The sequence below is a fragment of the Acomys russatus genome, chromosome X (genome assembly GCF_903995435.1).
Source record: "Acomys russatus chromosome X, mAcoRus1.1, whole genome shotgun sequence".
NCBI classification, from domain to species: Eukaryota; Metazoa; Chordata; class Mammalia; order Rodentia; family Muridae; genus Acomys; species Acomys russatus.
In genome coordinates, this window is record NC_067169.1 from 13962877 (window position 1) to 13985092 (window position 22216).

The 22216-nt window shown below is 43.4% G+C and overlaps 1 protein-coding gene across 5 annotated transcripts in view; it reads left to right on the forward strand.

The window, feature by feature from the left end:
• Cask (calcium/calmodulin dependent serine protein kinase) overlaps window positions 1-22001 on the forward strand; it is a 337437-nt gene extending 315436 nt beyond the window's left edge. For 3 of the 5 annotated variants that reach the window (XM_051141460.1, XM_051141462.1, XM_051141464.1), the window contains 5 exons: window positions 4367-4447; window positions 4541-4621; window positions 8383-8585; window positions 15669-15752; window positions 19528-22001. In XM_051141460.1, coding sequence (XP_050997417.1) covers window positions 4367-4447; window positions 4541-4621; window positions 8383-8585; window positions 15669-15752; window positions 19528-19704 — 626 coding nt within the window. In that variant the 3' untranslated portion in view covers window positions 19705-22001. The remainder of the gene's footprint in view (window positions 1-4366; window positions 4448-4540; window positions 4622-8382; window positions 8586-15668; window positions 15753-19527) is intronic. The other 2 variants (XM_051141461.1, XM_051141465.1) reach the window with 1 other exon arrangement.
• Window positions 22002-22216: the final 215 nt, after the last annotated feature.

Below are 22216 nucleotides of genomic sequence, written 5' to 3' on the forward strand. Positions count from 1 at the left end.
AAGGTCTTTGCATAGCTGTCTACTGTTCTTTCTAAGCCTTTATGGTTCTGCTTGTGTGCGAGTCTCTAGTCAGAATATTGCTGCTGGAGTTCCTTCCCCTGCCGAGTCATGAGCTCCCCTTAATTTCTCTCTCAGGAGAGGGTGACCAGCTTCTATCCTGGCCTGTCTGCAATATACTTTCATAACTAAGCCTAGCATCCCTTTCTGTCAAGATCTCTTCAGCATTCCTCTACTCTATCGATGAACGTCTCCACACTGTTTATCCTAAAGTCCAGAAAAACCCATTGCTTATCATTGCTTTACAAGAGACCAGGGTGTCAGCAGACAGATGTCTGTTTTGGCTAGAATGAGATTCCCTCATGAATTATCATATTGCCCATATAAAGAGTTGCCGTAAAATACTCTTAGCCCCCATCTAGATAAGGCAGGTACTGTGACAACTTGAAAATAGTATATTATTTCATAACAACAACTAGCCAGATGTTCACAGATCAAACTGTATTTCTCAAGGATTTCTTTCAGAAACTGACTATAAAATACAGCAACTTTGTCCTTTCTATGGTGTGCAGTAAGTCAAAATAAGGTCATGGGTTTTGCTACCTGTTCCAAGCCTTTGCAGTTCATCATACGTTGATGACAGTTCTAAATCTTATCATCAAAGTTGAAAGTTACTTGTATCTTCAAGTAAAATAAAGGGTTGAGACTTAAATCAACAACACCAAGACTAGAAATCATAACATCCAAACCTATTGTTTCTGTCACCAAGAAAATCCCCACATCTAGTTAAAACAGAATTCTGCTCAAACTATGCAACCTGCAGAATACAGTGGCGTAAATAAATTTCATTCATACACAGCATTTAAGTAATTTTATGATATTTGAAAATCAGGTTATGTAACATAATCCTTTGATTTTTCAACATTCCTTGGCAAAATTGTGAATGCAACACCATTAAGCTATTTCCTTCCTTAGGGACAGTGGATTGCTAGTGTCCCTTTTGGATGGGCATTTTATTCCCTAGTACCCCGACATACCTGTATACTCCTGCTTTTTGCCTAGCTCCTTTCACTCAACAATATTAGCTGTCTTGCCACTACAGACATGCAGTATCCACTCTGAGCCAGTGCCACTAGCAGAAATTCATTCTCAACTGGAGTTTTTGTTTGATGGTTGGTTGGTTGGTTGGTTGGGTTTGGGGGATGTTTTGTCTTGTCTTTTAGGGTATGTGTGTCTGTGTGTCTGTGTGTGTGTACTTACAGCCCTTCTAATGGAGGAAGGATTCAATGTTAGCAGCTTGCCTTTTTTTTCTAATATACTTGCTCAAATACTTAAGTGTTATTAAGTGGCTTACCAGGAAATCAGAGACATACAAACGAAGTATGCCAGGCAGTATTTCTGAATTCTTGGGAATAAATTGAATTGTGGTATATGTAGTATTTACATGAAATATGGTTTCTACAAACTCGTGAGACCTTTAGCCACATGCAGCCGATGCAAACAGCACTGTCAGCTTCTAGACCTGTGCTCTAGAAGCACGGAGCTTCCTAAGCCCAAGACTTCAAGAAGCCACTTCTGGTTGAAATTTACTGACTTAAACTTTTTAACAAATTACAAACTTTGTATTCATTTTTCTTTTTTATGTAAGACATCAGAACAGTTGAATTTAGTGTCCTGGATATACTGCTTATGTGGGTACATACAAACTTAGAGTATGTCTACAATAATATACTTAGGTTTAAATTATGCTTGATGGTACAAACTGTCCTGAAGAAAAGTGGCCTAGAACCTCACTGACATTGGGTTTTTTTTTTTTTTTTTAATAATAAAAGTAGGGCTGGAGGTGTAGCCTGGTGGTGGGGTACTTTATTAGCATGTGCAAGGCTCTGGGTTGGTTGTATGCACCTAAAATATAATAAGAAGCTAATAGGAACACATAGTTAGAAATTGCAGACAGTACAGGAATGCACAAAGTGAAAAGTGAAAAGTTCCTACACTTACTCTCTCTAAAGAGGGTTCCTTATGATTACCACATAAAACATCTCTACACATGCTAGCATATAAAATCCACCGGCTTTTATCTAAGGGTATGATTGAATTTGTATTAAAAATGAGTTTTTCCTTAATGTGTTTTATTTACCTTGTGTTTAAAATATTGCATGATAAAGTTTATTTTGTACCTATTACACTTTTATTTTACTAATATATAAAAAGTCATATTTCAATGACCCCTGTACATTTTTCATGCTGTCTCACTCCCAATGGCCTCTGTGCATGTAAGTAACCTGTTGAATGACTATGCCTCTGTGTTTCTGATAATTTCATTTTATTAAATCCTTTTTCTTTAATCACCAAGCAATTTAAGTTCAGTCTTTACGTGTTCCTCTAATATTCCTTGTATCTCTTGTTTTGAAATATCCTGTTTTGTTTTGTTTAGTCTTGTTTTGCAACCCTATGACTATGTGGCAATTTTATTTAACCTTTTCGTGCTACTCATTCATGGTTCAGCTTCTAATGTTTAACCTATCTGTTCATTTGTGGTGTGTTGATTGTTAATCCCGACCTCGTGTACTTTTAGAAAATGACAGAGACATAAATAAGCAAGACTCAAGCTAGGGCTCTGTGGAGGGAGAGGGCTATGTCTCCCTTTCAGAAACTTTGTGTCATCATCATCTTGCTCTTTCATAAAACACTTGATGGTTTTAATAGCTTAAAACACATCAGTTTGCTAATGCATTCTTCCCATAAGCACACTTTTCCTTGATGGGCATATTATTCAAGGCAGGAGGTACAGAAAGCAATGCCATAAGCACGCCTGCTTTTATTTCTACACTTCTCATCATTCCATTACCACTGCAGCACAGCGAGCGAGCGCTACCACATGTTCATTCTAATTTTGTGGTCATGCCATTCTGCAAATATTCCTCTAATATAAGCTATTGCTAGAGAAGATTGTCTAACTTTTTTTTTACTCAACTTTTAAAGAGTCAATTTGTCAAAAGAAAAGAAATGCACAAAGACCCATTAATATGCACTGACCCTTATTTTAATATATTCCATTCTCTATATATTTTGAGAATGACACTTTTTGTTCATTTATATGTTTGTGATCTATTGCATTCCATGGTAGCTTATTTTGCATCATAAGGGTTTGGGTTTTTTTGTTTGATTTGGTTTGATTTTTTTGTTTTGTTCTGGGTTTTTTTGTTTTTTTGGTTTTTTTTTCTACTATGAAGATCACAAGTGTTAAGAACTGAGCTGATTCTCAAGATCATTCAGCCATATTATTTCAGGGAGCAGAAGCTCTCTGCATGATTCAACCATGGAATCCATTTCACTGAATTATCCCCCCCAAAAAAATTCCTGGGACAACTCAATATTTTAAGAAGAAATTTCGCTGTGTACTAGGGTGGGAGCGAGGGATTGCAGGAAACACAGATGTACAATTTCAGTCTTCTCAGGGGAATTTTCAGATGAGTGTGAGAATCAGACCCTGTAGAAATTCAATAGCAATGACCATTCAGTATAACTTCCCCATATCGCTTGAAATTGTTCTCATCATAGTGTTGTTGAGAGGCGGGCTTCAGAAACATATTTTTCAAGTATTTCTCTGTCTATAATATACTGCCCTTCTCCAAGCTCAGACTGTCCATGATTATTTCCATCCTATTCATCCTGATTTATCACATAGCTTCCTACATAATTGACGGCTGACATGGTTTCTGGGCCAGGAATGCATGTTTCCCTGCTTAAAATCCCAAGACCTGAGTTACAATAAAGTTCATGAAATGTTCAATTAAAAGCCTGGTAAAAAATCCTTAGAGAACTTGGCTTTGACCGATTCTCACATGCCACCTTCGTCAATTCCTAAGTAATAAAAGAGCAGTGACAGTAACTAAAAACTGAGTGACCATGCATTTCTCACCCATCGCTGGAAGTCCTGCAGATGGCCCTCACTCGCTTGACTTCAGCTGCACTAGTTCTCTACGTGTGTTGGTTGCTGCCCATAGACGTTTTCTTTTTAGCATTGCTGATTTTGTAGAACTGTGAAAATATGAACAGCATGTGGTTCTGAGTAAATTCAAATGATTTATTAGAATACTGCATGAAAAAAATAATGCGGCATCCTCTAGAATTGGACTTTCATGCATGTACCCATCATCTCTTTGGTTGTTCCTGGCTCTCCAGTGCATTTTCATTGGCTTAAAAATGAGACTTTCTCCCATGATGTCACTATAAATTATATAAGCTGCATATCAAAGGCGGGATTTGTAGTGTTACTGTAACTTAGTTTTTCCAATAAAATAACTCACCTCGATGAGATATCCATTCCATAAACTTACCTTTCTTCTACATCTTTGCATTTTAGTGTTTGATCAATTAGATCTCGTCACTTATGAAGAAGTAGTCAAACTGCCAGCATTCAAAAGGAAAACATTAGTCTTATTAGGTAAGTTTAGCTGTATGCTTATTCTCACCTCCAAACCACTGACAAATGTCATTACTAGTTGTTAATTTTCCATCCTTTTCAAAAATCACATAGGTGCACATGGTGTTGGAAGAAGACACATAAAAAACACCCTCATCACAAAGCACCCGGACCGGTTTGCATACCCCATTCCACGTAAGCAACGATCACTCTCTTTGATTGCTTTTTCTCCTCTCACATTCTGATCATTGTAATGTGTATATTCGAATTGTATAAATAATAACTGTTTACTATAGGAAATTTGAAAAATCTAAAACAAAAGCAATGAAGAAAATAGGGTAATTCTAGACTAATTTTCCAAGAATAAGTACCATAAATATTCATTATAATCCCCTTCTAGGCTTCTCTTAATATAAACATATACACTGTGGGGAGTTGCAGCATTAGCCTTATTCATTTTGTTCATAGCCTAATTTTTCCAACAGTATATCATAAACATTATCTGGACAAATGTTCTTTTTTTAAAAAGCCTTAGTTTTATAATTTTCTCTGATACAAGCATGTTTCCTCCAATCATTATTTACATTATTGACTTCTTATCACTTTTAAAATCCAGTCCATGTACTATCTGTTGCTTAGTATAAGAAATCCAAATCTGTAATGTTTTTCATCCCTGCTTATCTATTTCATATTGTCAACCTCTTGCCCTCTTTTATTTACTCAGCTGGGAAATGAAATAATTCCATAGTTGTAAAAAGGGTTCAAGAGTATGTGTATGAGCCAGGTGCAATGGCGCACACCTATAATCCCAGCACTCAGGAAGCAGAGGCAGGTAGATCTCTGTGAGTTCAAGGCCAGCCTGGTCTACAAAGCGAGTGCAAGATAGCATGAAGTGTATGAAGCAGATGGTGGCTATGTCATAGCTCTCTGACCTACCAAATAGTATAATAATGCTCACATCGTTATTCTAAAGGTTAACATTTCAATTCCAAAAACTATCCAGAAGTTAGGTCTTTGTTTGGGGTAGGCAGAGCGTATGAAGTATGACTCGAGAGCTACAGAAATAACCAGGGAAGGTAGCACACACTTATAATCTAGCACTCAAGAGGCAGAGACAACAGAACCCCTGCAAGTTTGAGGCCAGCCATTTCAAGACCATGCCTCCAAAAACAAACAAGCAAACAAAACAAAAAGAGCAACAGAAGAAAATGTCAAAACTGGGGTTTCTTTCTGCTAGGTGCTCAGGAACAAGATCAGTGTGCACCCAGAGAGCCAAGGGCCTTCAGAAGGCCACAGATTAGCAGAAGAAAAGTTTACAAGTATTGCAGTTGGCCTTGCTGCAGTTTTCTGCTCTTAACATTTTGAAATGTTCTTTCAGTTCTCATGTCTGTATGAATACAGTGGGTTTGGGTAATGTTTCATTTCATCCTAATCACATAGCAGTTGAACTTCCTGGTTACTAAATGTCTACTCAACTAGCTTAGGTTTAAAGCTTAGTTTTGATGGCAGCAACCATGTCTGATCTTAAACATTTGACCCCCACATGTATATGTCCTGTACAGTACCTGAGATAACTGAAAATTAGGTATGCCAGCTTCAGCTTTTGATGTAGCTGAAGAAAGCATCCTTTTTAAGTTAGCTTTGTACCATGGATTCAGCAAAGAGTAGCATAAATTTATCTTTATTCAAGGAAGGGCAAAAGCAATATTGAAGAGAGGTAGTTAAAAGATGAGAGAACAAAAGCAGAGAGGAAAGACAGAGGGAGTGAGTGTGTGTGTGTGTGTGTGTGTGTGTGTGTGTGTGTGTGTGTGTGTGTCCCAGCTATATTAGACTTTTGCTGATATGACAAATACCTGAAAGAACAATTTAAAAGGAACAATGTGATTTTGGTTCACAGTTCAGAGATGTCAGTCCATGTGTGACTTGTTTGCGCCATTTGCTGTGAGCCTGTGGGCACACAAAATACCGTAATGGCAAGAGCTTATCGCAGAACAAAGATGCTTACCTCATGGCAGCCACGACAGAGAAGCCAGGATAGGATATAGTGCCCAAAGGCGTTCCCTCGTGATGAACTACTTCTTTCAACTAAATCCTACCTCCAAATAATGCCATCCTCCCAGTAATGCCACCCAATTATGAACCCATGAATAGATTAATCCATCGGGTAGGTCAAAGCCCTCTTGATCCAGTTACGGTTCAGTGATTGGATCCACCAACTAGGAACCAAATCGTCGAACACATGAGCCTTTAGGGAGGACATTTTGTTTCTAAACCATTGTACTAATTTCCCGAGTTAGTCTAGCAAAATACTTGCTACGGTATGTTCTACGTATTGGTCTATACTTTAGTATACACTAACTTGGGAGGTGACAAATCCTTTTTTTTTTTTTTTTTTTTTTTTTGAGTGTTTGAATGCCACATAACTCCTGCCACAACTATTCATCTCTGCCACTCTAGAGTGAAAATAGCCCTAGACAAACTATCAACAACTGTACATGACTATGTTTCAATACAACTTTAAGGAAGGGACTTGAAAGCTGGCTTAGCAATTAAGAGTGCCTGCTGCTCTAGTGGAGGACCCAGGTTTGGTTCCCAGCACCCACATATCAGCTCACAGTAGTCTATAACTCCAGTACCAGGAGATCTAATGCCCTCATCTTGCCTCTGCAGACACTAGGCACACACGTGGACACAGGTGTTCACGTAGGCAAAAGATTCCTACACATAAAAATAAATCTTAAAAACAAAACTTGAAGGCAGAGCAGCCACAATGGTGCACACCTGTAACCCGGCACTTGGGCTGGGACTGCTACAGATTCCCGAGTCCAGCCAGAGCAACATACCAAGTACCAGGCTAGCCAGGGTTACAAAGTCAAACCTTTTCTCAAAAAATGAAAAACAAAAACAAAAGACTATTTGGTTTATAAACCAGTTCACAGCTTCCTTGCCTCACCTTTTGTTTTAGTTTTTCTATGATAATCATAGCCACACCTCTTCAAGCCTGTTGTGTTTTCAATATGGTGGGCCTTGTGCTCTAGTCTAACATTCTCATTTGTGAAATTGTATAGAATAACACTATTTCAGTATCTGAACTGTCCAGTAGAAGAATCCTTTTTGGCTCCTCAGCCATCCAAATGTGGCTATTGAGACTTAAGAAACTGAATACTATGACCATGGTAACTTACAGAAAAAGGGAGTTTGTTTTGGCTTACAGTTCCAGAGGGATAGGAGCAAGAAGTTGGGAGCTCACATTTCTAGCCTCAAACACAAAGCAAGAGAGAGCAAGCTGGAAGTGGGGTTACAAACTTTCCAAACCTGTCCTAAGTGCAGGACTTTCTCTAGCCAGGTTCAACCTCTCCAGACAGTTCCATCAACAGAGGACCAAGTACTAAACACCTGACTCATATTGGGGCCCTTTTTATTCAAACCACCACAGTAACTTCATGTCTTTCCTTCTGAGGTGGCATAAAACATATCTCACAACACTGAAATATTCACCAAACAACCACAAGAAAAAAATAACTGATATGCTGCTGTATACAGATGAATGTGGTTCTTAAATTGCTTCTGCAACATTACTGGAGATGGGCATGGAGAATATGAGACACTCTTAAAGAAACACCAGCTTTTTCTTTTTTTTTTTTTTTTTTGAGACAAGATCTCTTATATCCCAGGCTAGCCTTATATTTGTAATCTTCTGTTGCCACACCCCAAGTGATGGCATTATAGCTGTGGGCTGACATTAAGCTGTGGCTTATTCCACTTTTAAGAAACAACTGAGGAGCTCAGTTTACAGATCTCAGTGGTAGAGTGCTTGCCTAGCATACACAAAGACCTAGATCCCAGAACACGCACATAGACACACACACACAGAGAATGACTGAGTTGAGTAGGTCCATTGGTAGTATAACTCATCAATCCAGCCATCTAAACTTTTCATGAATGGAACTTTGCAGATACAACCAGACCTCCAAAGAAAGATGAAGAAAATGGCAAGAATTATTACTTTGTATCTCATGACCAAATGATGCAAGACATCTCAAATAATGAATACTTGGAGTACGGCAGCCATGAGGATGCAATGTATGGAACAAAACTGGAGACCATTCGGAAAATCCACGAGCAGGGGCTGATTGCAATATTGGACGTGGAGCCTCAGGTAATGTCCAAGCCGCCCTGAACCCACTCTCATCTTGCCTGCATGCTGTTAAGCTCAGATTCTGAAATCCAAAATTCCATCAGAAAGTTTTGGGTCACAGAAAGAATTCTCTAAGCCACAGAAAAGTTTCAGTACTCAGGACTGCCTGGGTCAACAGTCTAGGGTGCAAACTGACTTGCCACTGAACTCAGCATACACAGCACGCATTTAAGAAGCAAAGTGTTCTCTTCCGTGGCTTCTACTCAGAAGCTCTGGGCCTGTGCCTGCCAGGAATCCTACCTGACCTCAGGATGGGACACTCTTGCAGTTGTTATCACAGCGGCCCACCTCTATCCTCCCGGCACAGCCCACACTGGGCCAATAGAGCGCCTGCCAATATCTCACATTGATCACTTGAGAAACTGATCCTGAGGTGTGGATGTGAAATAGCCAGAGTTTAATGAAAGCAAGTGTGATGAGCCCAGAGTTAGCTGGAGCAGGGATTAAGAGCCCATGTGGCTCTCAGTCTCTGCAATTTCCTTTCCTAAAGAGAGAAATGAAAAACTTGGAGAGGACTCAAAAAGGAACTAGATAGAAAGACGGTTGATTTAATCAGTTGTAACCAAGTCTTATATAGGAAGCAATAGCAATGATGGAACTTGAGAAAGAGAAATCTGGAGACGTCACATAGGGATGACATCATCATGGCTCAGTGGTGGGGGGCGGGGCAAATGCTTAGCATGAACAAGCAAAACAGAAATGCTGACAGGCTAATTTTTCATGCCTGAGCATAAGCCAAGTAGAAGTGAGGCTTAAAGCACAAGGAAGAGGACTTGGGAGTGACAGGCATCAGAGCTTACAGGACAGGCTGATGGGGACTCTTAGTGACTCATACCTGCCATTTCTAAGATGGATCTATACCCCACACCTTTTATCACTTGGATTAGAATGAGTGTACCACCTGCTGAGATGTGGAGAATTGCCCCTGGTTGAGGAGGCTCTGTTTTCAGCAGGAGGAGGCTGTACCTGTCCCAGGCAGGGAAAGTCCCTGTTGAGAGGCCATTGCATGAGACTTGGTCTCATAGCCATCCCTAATTGCTTGAACAGTCTGTATGATCTGGGCCCTGATGTCTCAATTTCTGGGATCCATGGCCAACAGGTTCATCTTGTACTTCCAAGCTGTGGGAACCACAATAGGATCTGGTTAGGGGCTAGGGAGGACTACAACAGTAAAGTAAGCACTGTAGTTTACTTAATGGTTAACTTGGACCTATATAGAACGAAATATGATGATGTGTAACACAGATTGATCTTTGTTTAACTACTAATCCCTCCTTACTAGGGATTGGAAAAATCTTCTGGCCAGGGGTGGCTAGAGGCAAAGTCTCAATCCTGGTCCTGGTCTTCGACATCCTCTCCTTGGGTTCCACACTGGTCTTCACCTGAACGTCGTTTTCTGCTGGTAGTAATGTCTCTAGCAGTATGCTGGCTGCAGGGCTCCTCAGATCCCTCTGCATTACCTCAGGCCACTTCCAAGGGCTTTCTGCCTTCCCTGCTGCTGCTGCCGCTGCCACTGCCACCGCCGCCGCCACCACCACCACCACCACCACCACCACCGCTGCTGCCGCTGCTGCTCCACTCATAGCACCCAGCTCTCCCTGTCCCCTTGCCCTTGCACAGCCATGCACTGCTCTGCACTGCTGAGCGGGAGACCCATCTCTCAGCCTCATCAGGACGTCCACAGCAGATCCTTTCTCCATTGCACTTGGCCCGGCAACTCCTCCTGCCGGCCACACTGGCCCCTGCTGCCCTGACTGCTGGATGAGCTCACCTGTACTCCTCTCCTGCTTCCTGTTTCCCCTCCTCTCACAACTGTGATCTCTCAATTCCACTGGCCCCTGTGGGTGGGCCCTAGGCACCCTGGCCTCTACCCTAGCCATATGGCCCCTGTATGGACTGGTTGACCACTCTGGTCCCAGGCTCTCCTACCCAGTATTGACTCCTAGCTGGATGCTATGTATGGCATTACAACCTGGGATACCTATGGAGTCCATACTAACAGGGTACCCCTGGGCCTCCCTGCCTTCAGCCCACTCTCTCCAGGGCCGGGGAGCACCTTCACCCTGCTTTCAGGGTGTCTGTGGCCATGAGTGACTTATTTCAGGCAGGCCCTTGTCCTTAGAACATGTTCCTTCATGCCCCTTTCCCAACCCTAGCTGCTTAGATTGAGGCCTCTACTGTATTTCAGTCTGATTCAACGCCCTTGTTGAGCATTAGCATTAACATGCCAGGCTATGTGCCAAAAGCTAAAAATGCAATTAAGAAGACAAGCTGGTGAGGATGAAATTCCTTCCTGCATTTGCCTCAGAAGCTTTCCAAAGGAGGAAAAGTGCCTTGTGGCTTTTCTTGTTTTAATCTGCTCAACGTCTACTACAGCTAGAGCCACGTCTCCTATAGGTGGCCCATTGTATAACCACCTAAGCCTGGTGCTCAGCTCACTTGGGCCATGTCTAATGCTTTCTGCCAACTTAATTTATTTCAGACAATTGAGGCTAAATTTAAGTACCAGTACTAAATGATAAGGTGCGCTGAGCCACCTTCAAACCTAGAGGACCATGGCAGCGATACTAAGCTAGGAAAAAAAAAAAAAAACTAGTAACCTGGCTGCTTTCAAACTAGCAAGAGACTGGATTCCTATACTGCCAGTCCTGGTAACCTTAAGGAACTCTTATCACTATCTTCTGCCATAGTTGGGGAAAAAAAAAAAAAAAACAGGCTTCATGTAATGTTTTCCAGCCCGTAGAAAGTGAGGTTTGAACTGTGTTGGGCTTTTTACTTTTTTATGATAAATCCCAACCTTTTGTGCCATCATTGGTGAGGTAACCTAGGGCACCCTCTAGGTCTCCTACCTTGTGCATAATACTAAAGTTTAAACCTTGGGTTTTTTTTTTTTTTCTTTCAGCATGTAGGAAAGCCTGTAAGTTAATGAAACCTGAAACAATACTATAAAGCTCATTTCTCATGGAAATCAAACTATAACTCAAGAAACTAATCTATATCAATAAAGCAGAAACTGTAGGATAATAACTGTAGTAGGTCATGGGGGCTGAATATCATGGTTTTTCACGTGAACTGTCTTCTGATTTACCAATCAGAAGCATTACAAAGTTAATACTAGCTGCTGGCCATGGCTGTGCATGCCTGTTAATCCCAACGCTCAGGAAGATGAGGCTGAGGCAGAAGGATGATAAATTCAAGGCCAGATTCGAGGTCAAACCCAGTAAATAGCAGATTATTTATAGCTTTGCCTTTGCCCAAAGGGAGAAAACCTGTCATCCAGAGATGAATCCCAAACTTAGGAGGAAGCTAAACTTAAAACCAGAGTCAGGGGCTGAGGGCCTAGCTCAGTGGTTGGGGCAGTGCTTAGCATGCAGGAGGACCCTAGGTTCCATCCTCAGGACCAAACCACAGACAGGAGCCAGGGCCACTCTGTTCTCTGGTTAGCACAGTGAGGTAACTGTGCTCTTCCCGAAGCCCCTGCATTTCTGTATATTTTGTAACTTCGCAAACTACGGTAGCCTAATGAGTCAAATGAGCTCTTGTTCCTTGGCAATGAAAACCTGAGATTAATTCTTAGCCATACGTAGATGAGCTGCAAAATGAATTATCTCCATAAATGCTTCTTTCACAAATGAGTGATGCCTTTTAAATCTAGTGTGAATCTAGTGATTATTTGAATCCAGTATGTTTCCAGTGGTTTTTCTACAGTATGTTTTCTCTCTGTCTGTCTGTCTCTCCCTCCCTCCCTCCCTCCCTCCACCTCCCCTCCTTACTTCTTTCCCTCCCTTCCACAACTCCCTCCTGCTCTTTCCTTTTCCCTTTCCTTTCTTCCTCTCCTCACATACAGAGAGATTTACCTGTGAATATTAACAAATTTGTATGTCACCTTAAATGAGAGGTTTAGAGTTCATCTTTAACTCCCATGTTAACCACCTACAGGAGGGGGCATCCTTATGAGCACTTCCATTTCCTGTCCCTGAAGCAACTTGGAACCTTACCCAAGCGGAGCCTGGATCTAAAATGGCAGCTGCTTGAAAACCAGAACTAGAGTAGGATACGAGGATAGGGATGGTTGGAAATGAAGAGATGTGCGCTAATGCTGAAACCAAGGCCTAACTAGACAAGAAAATCGCAATTGGGATTTGAGGCACATTGGAATTTTGGAAGATGCAATAATATAAGATAGAAAGGCATGAAAAAGACAGAGAAGCAAATATGCTAACACGAGAACTACCGCACTTATTGTGATAAGCATTACATTTGGTCCTAAACTTTCTGTCATGGGGGTAGGGGCCTAGAGGTAAGTTTTAGGCAATGTGATGGACATGACCTCCCTTGGGGCTTTCGTGGAGTTAGGAGTTGGGTGGCCTTCCTTATGGGCTGTAGACTCAGAGAAGCAGACAATGTATGTATGACTAATGCACTGGGAGCTAAACTGCTGCTTTCCAAGGAACGGGTTTGTGCAATAGCATGATGGCAGGCTAGAAATTGACAGCACTCACAGGATTGGGTGAGCAGCAGGGTGGGTGACTAAGAAGCAAACCATCTTCTACCTGATTATCATCATCATTGTCCTCTAAGATCTATTCAGGGTGCAGGCTATGGGCCATTCCAGCTGGCACTCAGAGGTACCTCAGGGAGAAAAGCAAGTAGGATGTTTCCATATCTTAGTTGAAAGGGAAGGGAGGGACGTGGGGGGCGGAAATCCAAAGGAAATTATGAGGAAGCCTTATATCCTGCCTGATGTTGTATTCTTTTTGCTGCCAGGGCATGGGAAGGAGAAAAACAACTACTCAAGATAATAGTGACAAAGTGGACATTTCTAAGCTTACATGAGTCATGTGTTCAGTCACAACAGATGAACAAAGAAGTGGGCAGCTGCCTCCATCAAAAGTGAATGTGGGCAAGCTTAGAAAGCATTCTTAGTAGGAGACTCTGAGCCTGTGGCTTGACCAATAAAGAGCTTTGGGCAGATAAGACAGTGAACCAGGTTCCCCTCATCCACCCAAAGGCATGTGACCAAAGTCTAGAACTAAAATCCTAGTGCAGGCCAGGCTTATACTCATAAACAAGAACCTTTAATGTTAGATTGGATCTTAGAAATCTGTGTGCTTAGACATGCCAAGAGAGCAGCAGCTCTCTCGTGAGACCAGCTTCAAAGGCCAGGATAAGTGTTGTACATATTAGATTTGCTGTTTTTACATTTTTAATGACTCATAAAGGCAGTTATGGTGCACCATATCGAGTATAAGAGAAACAACTGAACAAGACACAGCCTTTGCCCTCAAACTGCCCCCAGTGACTGTGTTTCCAGTTTGTTTGATGGGTACTTCAGGAGCACACAGCAGGGCCTCCGAGTCCAATGGTTAACTTTCCAGGGAGACTGCCAGGTGTGCTATCAGCAGCCCAAGAGGATCAGGAGCTCAAGGGCCAATGCCATCGATAGAATGCATGCCTAGCGTGCATGAAGCCCCAGATTTAACCCCCTACCACTGCATAAACTGGGCATGTCTGTAATCCCAACGCTCAGGACATGGAGGCAGGAGGATCAGAAGTATGAAGCCATTCTTGTCTATATAAGATCATGTTCAAGAAAAGAACTTTCTAGAAACTAGATTCTGAAAAACAGAAAGGACAATGGGAAAGAAGGGAGGAGAGGAACTCCAGGGAGAGGACGCACCAAGCAAAAAGACCAAGAAGCTGGAAAGAGTTTGGCTTTTTTCCAGGACTAAAGGTTGTTCAGTAAGGCCAATCTACCCAGGAGATGAAACAGAGCTAGGTAGAAGTTAAGCATGGGACCCGGCCTTTATGCTCAGGAGCACGTGCTTTCCCTGCAATGCAGAAGTGGGGCTGTTGACAGGTTAAGAGAGGAAGGTGGAACTTGCATTTCAAAAAGATCAGCTAGCAATGGGTTGAGATATGGATTTAAAAGTCCCAAAACTAGAGGCAGGCAATCAGTCTAAGGGCTAACACTATAAACCAGGCTAAGGTTGGAGTGCAAGAGACAGGGGAAAGAAAACAAAATCAAAGATCATTTACAAAATAAAACGTATAGTTAACAAAATAGGCATGTCTGGTTCTTGTATAAAAAGCAGCAAGCAGCCTCACATAGGATGCACAGCTGTAACAGCGATACAGAAGGGTTGCCAGTTTGAGGCCAGCTCATATATACCTGTCTCAGGGAAAGAAAACTAAAATTAAGAAGATAATAGCAAGGTATTTACCTCCTGATGCCTACGAATTACTCTCACGTCAGTCACGTGTGGGTTACGTACCTGGATGTGATCAGCTTTGCCCTGGGATGGTTATTTATGGCCTCTGAGAATATCATGGCTTCCCCGGGGAGGAACAGAAACAGTGAGCCTTCACAGAGTTGGTTCCTACGGCATCTTATCACAGCCTAGCCTCATGCTTAAGCAAACTAGTCATTTGCACAGATTGACCACGTTTTGGAAATGTACTAGAAGATGCCTCAGAGGACCTTCCACTTGAATGCCATGTCCCCGCATGCATCAAGGCATTAATGACAGCCACACAATGTCTTTAGTGGCAGGACTTGATGATTGCAGCCCTGGGCAAGGGTCTCCCTTTTTCCCCCCCCATGAGTCCCCCAGGGGGCCTATTGTCAGAAGGCCTGTGTAAATGTGAACACAACCCACCCAATGACGGTGGCCAGCGCTTGTTCTCTTTGGTTAGCAATCTGCAGTTTGCTTTGAGACAAAGCAGCCTGCAGATCCAAGTCTCTCCCCCAGAATACCTTTCCTTCCAGCAACTAAAATTCAGGCTCCATCAAATCACCACGTTTAAATGAACATTAACCAACAAATAAGTTGTGAGATTCATAACAACCAGGTCCAATTGTCATCTCTTCTTTTCCGAGCTGTTGTCCACCCTTTAGGAGGGAAACAGTATACATTACTTATAAAGTTGGTACATTTGATGATACCTTGCCAAACACTGAAGCCAAGGCCTTGACTTTTTCAGCTGTATCACACGCATGTCATCTCTGTTATTTCTGCTTCTAAGCCTCTTCCTTTCCCACAGGCACTGAAGGTCCTGAGAACTGCTGAGTTTGCTCCGTTTGTTGTCTTCATTGCGGCGCCAACTATCACTCCAGGTTTAAATGAGGTAAGAGTGAACTCGCCCTTCTCCGGCTCGGCCCACTCTGGGGTAAGCAGTGTGTATGCTTTGCACTGAAGACGCCCGAGCAAAACTCAGCTTTGTCCTTTTGCTGAGCACTCTGATTCCCAGAGGACAAGGGTCTTGTTCAGCATTGGGAATTAGACTGCACGGGCAGGGTGTTTGTTCAAGATCAAAACATTAGATGAAGTATAGCCTCCTCATCCCTAGCACAGCAGGAAGCCTGCTCCAGGAGATGCAACGTAGACTAGAGCAGTCAGTGGGACAGCTCGCAGCCATACTCAATGCATCTATTTCTAAAGTACGAGGGGAGGCCCCCTCAATTCCCAAAGACTGAGGTGTTCTAAGCAGAGTCTGCCCTCCTGGGCTGCTAGTCTACTGCCTCCGTGGTAGGATTGTGTTAAGGCAGTGACAGCTCCTGGAGCCAAGAGGGACCGTAAGGAATCTGTGACATTGATGGAGCTGTCAAGTTCCCTCTGCTCATGAGAACCCCTGGAGATTAGCAAAGCTAGAAGTGAGCTGCCCGGGCCAGGCAGCCTCATTTCTCACTTGCGTAGTGTGAACATGGCCCTAGGTGCCATCCCCAGCACCACAAAAGGAATAGAGTCTGGGTGTTTGCAAGCCAACTCACAGTAGCAGTTTCCAGAGCTGGCCCCAGGTCTCAGCAAGCTACAGAGGCTCTCTTCCTGGGAAGGTAGGCGTGGCAGCATGTACTGACAGTGGTATAATCACATCTGCTTCCTGTGGCCCTGAGCTAGGAAGACACTCCTGTGCGAACTTAGCGTGAAGAACATGATTTTTGCCAGTTCTAGAACCCATCAACAGACTCTCGACTGTGCCCTGTGATCCATTCTTACAGTACAGTTAGATCGAGACTTGGAAGTTGTGTGTGCTTTTAATATTTAGGTTGACCTTTATTGCTCATATTTTGGGGCTCTGTTCTTTGTCATTTCATTGGCAAAAGACATATTTTTGTAAAATTCTACTTTCCCATGTGTGTTTGAAACTCCTCGTTGTGGTTGACATTTTTCCTTGGTTACTATGTATTTTTCTTGAATTATCATCTTTGCTTTGTTTTTGTTTTTGTTTTGCCTGTTGTCCTACCCTTTTACTAATTTTCCATAGCTGCCAAAGTGGTGCAGAAAATTGCCTGTAAGTACCAGCTAGGAGCTGATGAAATACGGCCCGCGTCCTTTGATAGGTATAGAATGTAAATGTTTTGTTCCCATAAACCCTTGCTTTTGCTGCTGGAATAAAGGCCTTTTGTTTTCGCTGAGCTAAGCCTGCTCCCATGTGAGGGGACGAGCTGCTGCAAAAGAAGCTGGCAGAGCCGCCTCACCTTAGAGGATGGGGCCACAGGAGCTTTGTTCTTCTGGAATGAGAACTCTGTCTAGCTCTGAATTCCCTTGGGCTTTTGCACCAGCCCAGTCTTCTGAACAAACCAGACCTTGCCAGCAGTGTCCCAGGCCCAGGACTGCAGAGCTCAGACAGCCCCACCCCCACCCCCACCCCACCCCCACCCCCTACCCTCCCACCCACATCCCTGGCACACAGACTGACTTCTCAGAACTGTGCCTCCAGGCACTGATAGGAAGCGCTCCTGGCTCTGAGGGGGGACCACATGTTTGCTGAAAGTTGGGGCTGTTTCTCGTAACACTGAGCCACAGTGAAAATAATATGCTTTTCAGGTACAAGCATAATGTGTGTATTTAGACCCTCAGAAGGTGACTAGTGACTGAGATCTTGGAGCCACTGGGATAGGTAACACTGCTATTCAAAGCATGCTGTGTCCTGCTTTGAACTTCCTGTAGAGGGTGATGAAACCAGTTGACTTTGATTGGCCAGAGTACCCCGATAAAGAACATTGAGTTTCTGGCTGCCCTGGGCTCTGTCTGTCACTGCACAGGGCTAGAATAGAATGTCCTACCTGCTCATGCCCTTGCCAGAGAGCTATACCCTCAGAGAGGAGGAAGGGGGTCCTTAGCAAGGACTGGGCACCCAGCACTCCTTGGTCCCTGAATATCGCAGTTATGACATTCTCCAGAGATCAGACTCTATTACCCTGAGCCCTGTTTGCTAGTACAGTCACCCAGTCTCTGACAGTAGACTTAATACTTACAAAAATCCTAAAGGGAGCAGTATCATTCAAACACTTGCTCTTTCACTAGCATTTATTAGGTGCGTACTGTGTGCATACCACTCTGCTTAGCTCTGGGACACAGCAACAGCAGAACACACAACACAAGTTATATGTGCTGATTGAGGAGGGGGTAGTAACCAAATAAACAAAGTTATAGGTATGTACACATATGAATATGGACTAAGGCTAGCCCTAGGCTGCACAGAGGCCCTGTCTCATCCCAAGGGCAGGGGAAGTGTAAGTGTGTGCGTGCGCGCGTGTGTGTGTGTGTATGTGTGTCTGTCTGTCTGTCTGTCTGTCTGTCTGTCTGTCTGTGTGTATAAGTCTCCAACCAATAGTTTACAACTACCTAGTGTTTGGCAATTAGGACAGAAAGCTTGTAGTTCATTTTACTCACAAACTTCAAACTTGAATTTGACCTTTGTGAATTCAGCATAAAAAATTTGACCTCCTGAAAACAGAGAAACAGGTCTTCTTTCTGGTGACCCTTTAGAGTATTCAAGGTGTGATGGCACATGCCTATAATCCTAACACGTAGGAAGCTAAGCCAGGAGGATCCCAAGTTCCAGGCCAGCCTGGGCTACATAGTGAGAGAGAGTCTGGCTCAAAGCAATATTCATGGGGCAAGGTGAGGACCCCAGATTCCCTTTTGTTGTTGGCTGGCCTGGTCTAAGGCCAGCTGTGTACGGGGGGGGGGGGGGGGGGGGGGGGGGGGGGGGGGGGGGGGGGGGGGGGGGGGGGGGGGGGGGGGGGGGGGGGGGGGGGGGGGGGGGGGGTGGGGGGGGGGGGGCGTGTCATCCTGCAGTGAGCCTACTTAGAGTTCAAGGCTTTGAAGTTGTTTTGTTAAGAGACATGAATATGTGCACAATGGCATTTCCCTGACCATTTCCAGTGCAAACCAACTTAGGAGGGGCATTCTTCAGATACCAGTTACTATTGTATTTAGGAAATGGCCTTATTCCAGCCATCGCTTGTAGCATCCAGAAAGCTTTGCCTCTGGCACGGACTGCTATCAAACGAGGGCTCTTATGTGCCATTGTATTTCTGGAACACACTAAACCTTTTAAGTAGATGAGGGCTAAATACAACCTAATTTGTCATCCAAAGACAAGGCTTATTAGCACAAATACATGAGACTCAAATGAGCTTTAGAGTACAGGAGAAGTAGACCAAGATGAGGTCAACCCAGCCTCACTAGCACGCCCACCAATTAGGAAGTAACTTTGGTCTGCCCCAGCTTAGAGGAATGATAAAACAGCCACTAGAAATCCATGCCTTACCTGGTCTCCCCTGAGGTGGCCCTGGGGATAGCTCCAGCTATCCCCCAGTGGAAGGCATGTGTTTGCTGGAGTGTTGGCTTTGTCTACTTTCTACAGAGACCCCTGTGGCATATCAGCCAGTCACAGTTGCCAGTGGGAGTTCTGCAACCCTGTCATCACAGGACAGGGACCATCATCTCTTCTGTCACACAGTCATCTTGGCCTTGTACCCCACCATTGTTTAGTTTTGACCTGTTCTAACACTGAAATGGGCTGAAATGTAGAAAGACTTCAACTGACTCCTCTCTTGTGTTTGCTTTTCCCTTCTCCCATACCTGCCTCTCCACCATGCCACCCTATGCAGGATGAATCTCTTCAGCGCCTGCAGAAGGAGTCCGACGTCTTGCAGAGAACATATGCACACTACTTCGATCTCACAATTATCAACAATGAAATTGATGAGACAATCAGACATCTGGAGGAAGCTGTCGAGCTCGTGTGCACAGCCCCACAGTGGGTCCCAGTCTCCTGGGTCTATTAGGCTTTTCCGTGGCTATCTGAGTATAAAACTGGGAGCCACCTCCTACGTGGAAAAGCCTCTTTGTTATCGGCCTTGTGTCAGCAGGTCGTGGTCCCTAGAGACTACCTAGTTGTAGTGTGACCTACATTTATAATTATTGTCATGTCCGAATAGATAAGAGGAGAAAATCAATTACACACTAATTTAAAGAGACAGTATCTTTTTTAATCAGTTCTCCTAAACTTTAATAAAATGTATCTTTAAATGTATGTATTATTCAATCCTTTGGAATGTTATATTTTTGGAAATCATAGCTTTTTATTTCCAAGGCCCCTAAAAACTGCACAAAATAGATGCTGCTTTCTATAATCTATTTTAATAATAATAAACAATGATTCTGTTACCTTGACTGGGGGTGGAACACTACATTCTCTTTAGAGTCTGATTTTATGGATTGGAGTATCTTTCTTTCCTTTATTTATTTGAAATAATTAGTCTAGTGATTACAAAACAGTCATAAAATTTTAAAGGCCTTTTTTCTCTCTCTTTTTTTTAAGTCCTTTATGTAACATCCAGATACTGTGATACTGTCTCTTTGAAGCACCCTGTAAACCTTTTAGAGATTTGAAGTTGGGTCTTGACTCTTAATGCATGTGGACAGTCGCGAGCGTTTATGCTGTCGGTGTGTCTGTGTTGGACAAAACAATCTGTAATTACAGCAAAGTACATTCCGTTCACGGGGCACACCCAGGGGAATAAGAATAAATTGCTATTATGACTAAGTTGTAAACCTATGCACATCCCTTGCATTTCGGGCAACTTTATAAAACAGAAAAAAAAAGGAAACTGATTTTTATTAATAATAATCATGTAGTGAAATGTGTTTGTAATTTTGTCTCAATTTAATTTGTTGTAAGGTGGGAGGGGGTATTGCTGGTTTCGCCATTTCAGATCTGTGTTGTCTAAGAGTATTAACGTTTTAATTAAGCAAAGAAATGCGGATTTTTAATCTGTATGTAATTGTTTTAAGCACCCATTTAAAGAGAATATACTGTGCAATGAAGAAACCAGTTTAGGCATTTGCTACAAACTGAATTACTCCAAAAGAATAATCTAGAACAGCCCTGTAAATTCCTTTAAAATGATAACTAACAGGACAGTCTGACCATTTTTTTTTAAATATACTTCATTGTATGTGTTCAATAATTAAATGCCTTTGGGTCCTTCATTTCATTATAGATTTGTTCAGATCTCCAAGCTGGTAATCTTTTCAGTTTTAAAATTTGTTAGATGCTCACTGACCCATCAAAGGCCCAGAAATGAGTATCAGTTGGCAGGGCAACAAAGCAGCCCGCCTGCCAGGGCACAGCTTGGACCACATCTGACTCGAAGGGCCACCTGTGGTCTCTCCTTCCTCTTGCTCTATCCCTTGGCACAGGGGAGTCACCTGTCCTTGTCACTTTAGAAACATTCACCATCTCATCCCCTGCCATGCTGTCAGATTCACTAGAGGAGCTTCAGGCTGGAGTTCTCAGACTCTTTGCCAGAGGTCACTAGAGTATTTCCCCTTCATGTGTAAGAGGACATGGCATGACTCTGGTCCTTGGAGACGCATCATCACTTTCATTTCTTGCGGGTTAGGTGGCCTCCATCACTTTGTGCCTTGGCAGAATGTGCAAAATGAGTTCCGGGCTGAACAGCTCCTCTTAGGCACTGAGCAGAGAAAGGCATTTTTGCGTTCATAGTCCTCTCCTGTCCTCAGCATCCCACCCTCCCCAGCTATTATTACACTATACCATTTGGTTTCTGTTTGTATACCATTCTTTGTCAGTGCCCAGATGGGTCACAACTTACCAAGATATTGTGGGAATAACTTGTGTTCGGTCCCACAATGGGGTGACCAAACAGCACACCAGAGACAGGCTCAACCATGGGGTCTTGCTAGGTAGAGAGGAAACTCCAGGAGTTGCTTGGGGCTGAATAGTGCTGACCTTGATCCGATGCCCTGGCCAGCCACCATTACTGCAGTTGTACGGACCATAAGCCACTCTTTTTAGTGGCCCAGTACTTGCTCTACCTCTTCCAGTAAAGCACAAAGAAGACTACAACCAACATGTGGGAAACAGAACCATCCCTCCCTCTGGTAGACTCCCTCATGCCCCTGCTCGCTCTTGAGAGCAGCTCTCCAGAGATGCTGGCAAGGCCTGGCTGTAGCCATCTACCACTTTCCTACGGGTAGAAATGAACATAGGAAAGTGAAGCCAGCTTAAATGCCTGTGAGCCCAGACTGAGAGAAGTATTCTAGTACTTGGGAGCCGGGGGGGTGGGGGGGTGGGGGGGGCACTTCTCTCCTCACTGGTCTTCTGGGCATTCAGAGAAGAGCACAGGCAGGCATCCTTCCTGCCCTTATGCAGGTGGTGGGAACCCTGCACCTAGAACACAGCAACCTCCCCAACAGCTAATCTCTTCTTTTCCACTAATTCACAGTTCAGAAGCGGGCGTTCATAACCCTGAGGAGAAAACACTTTTGAAT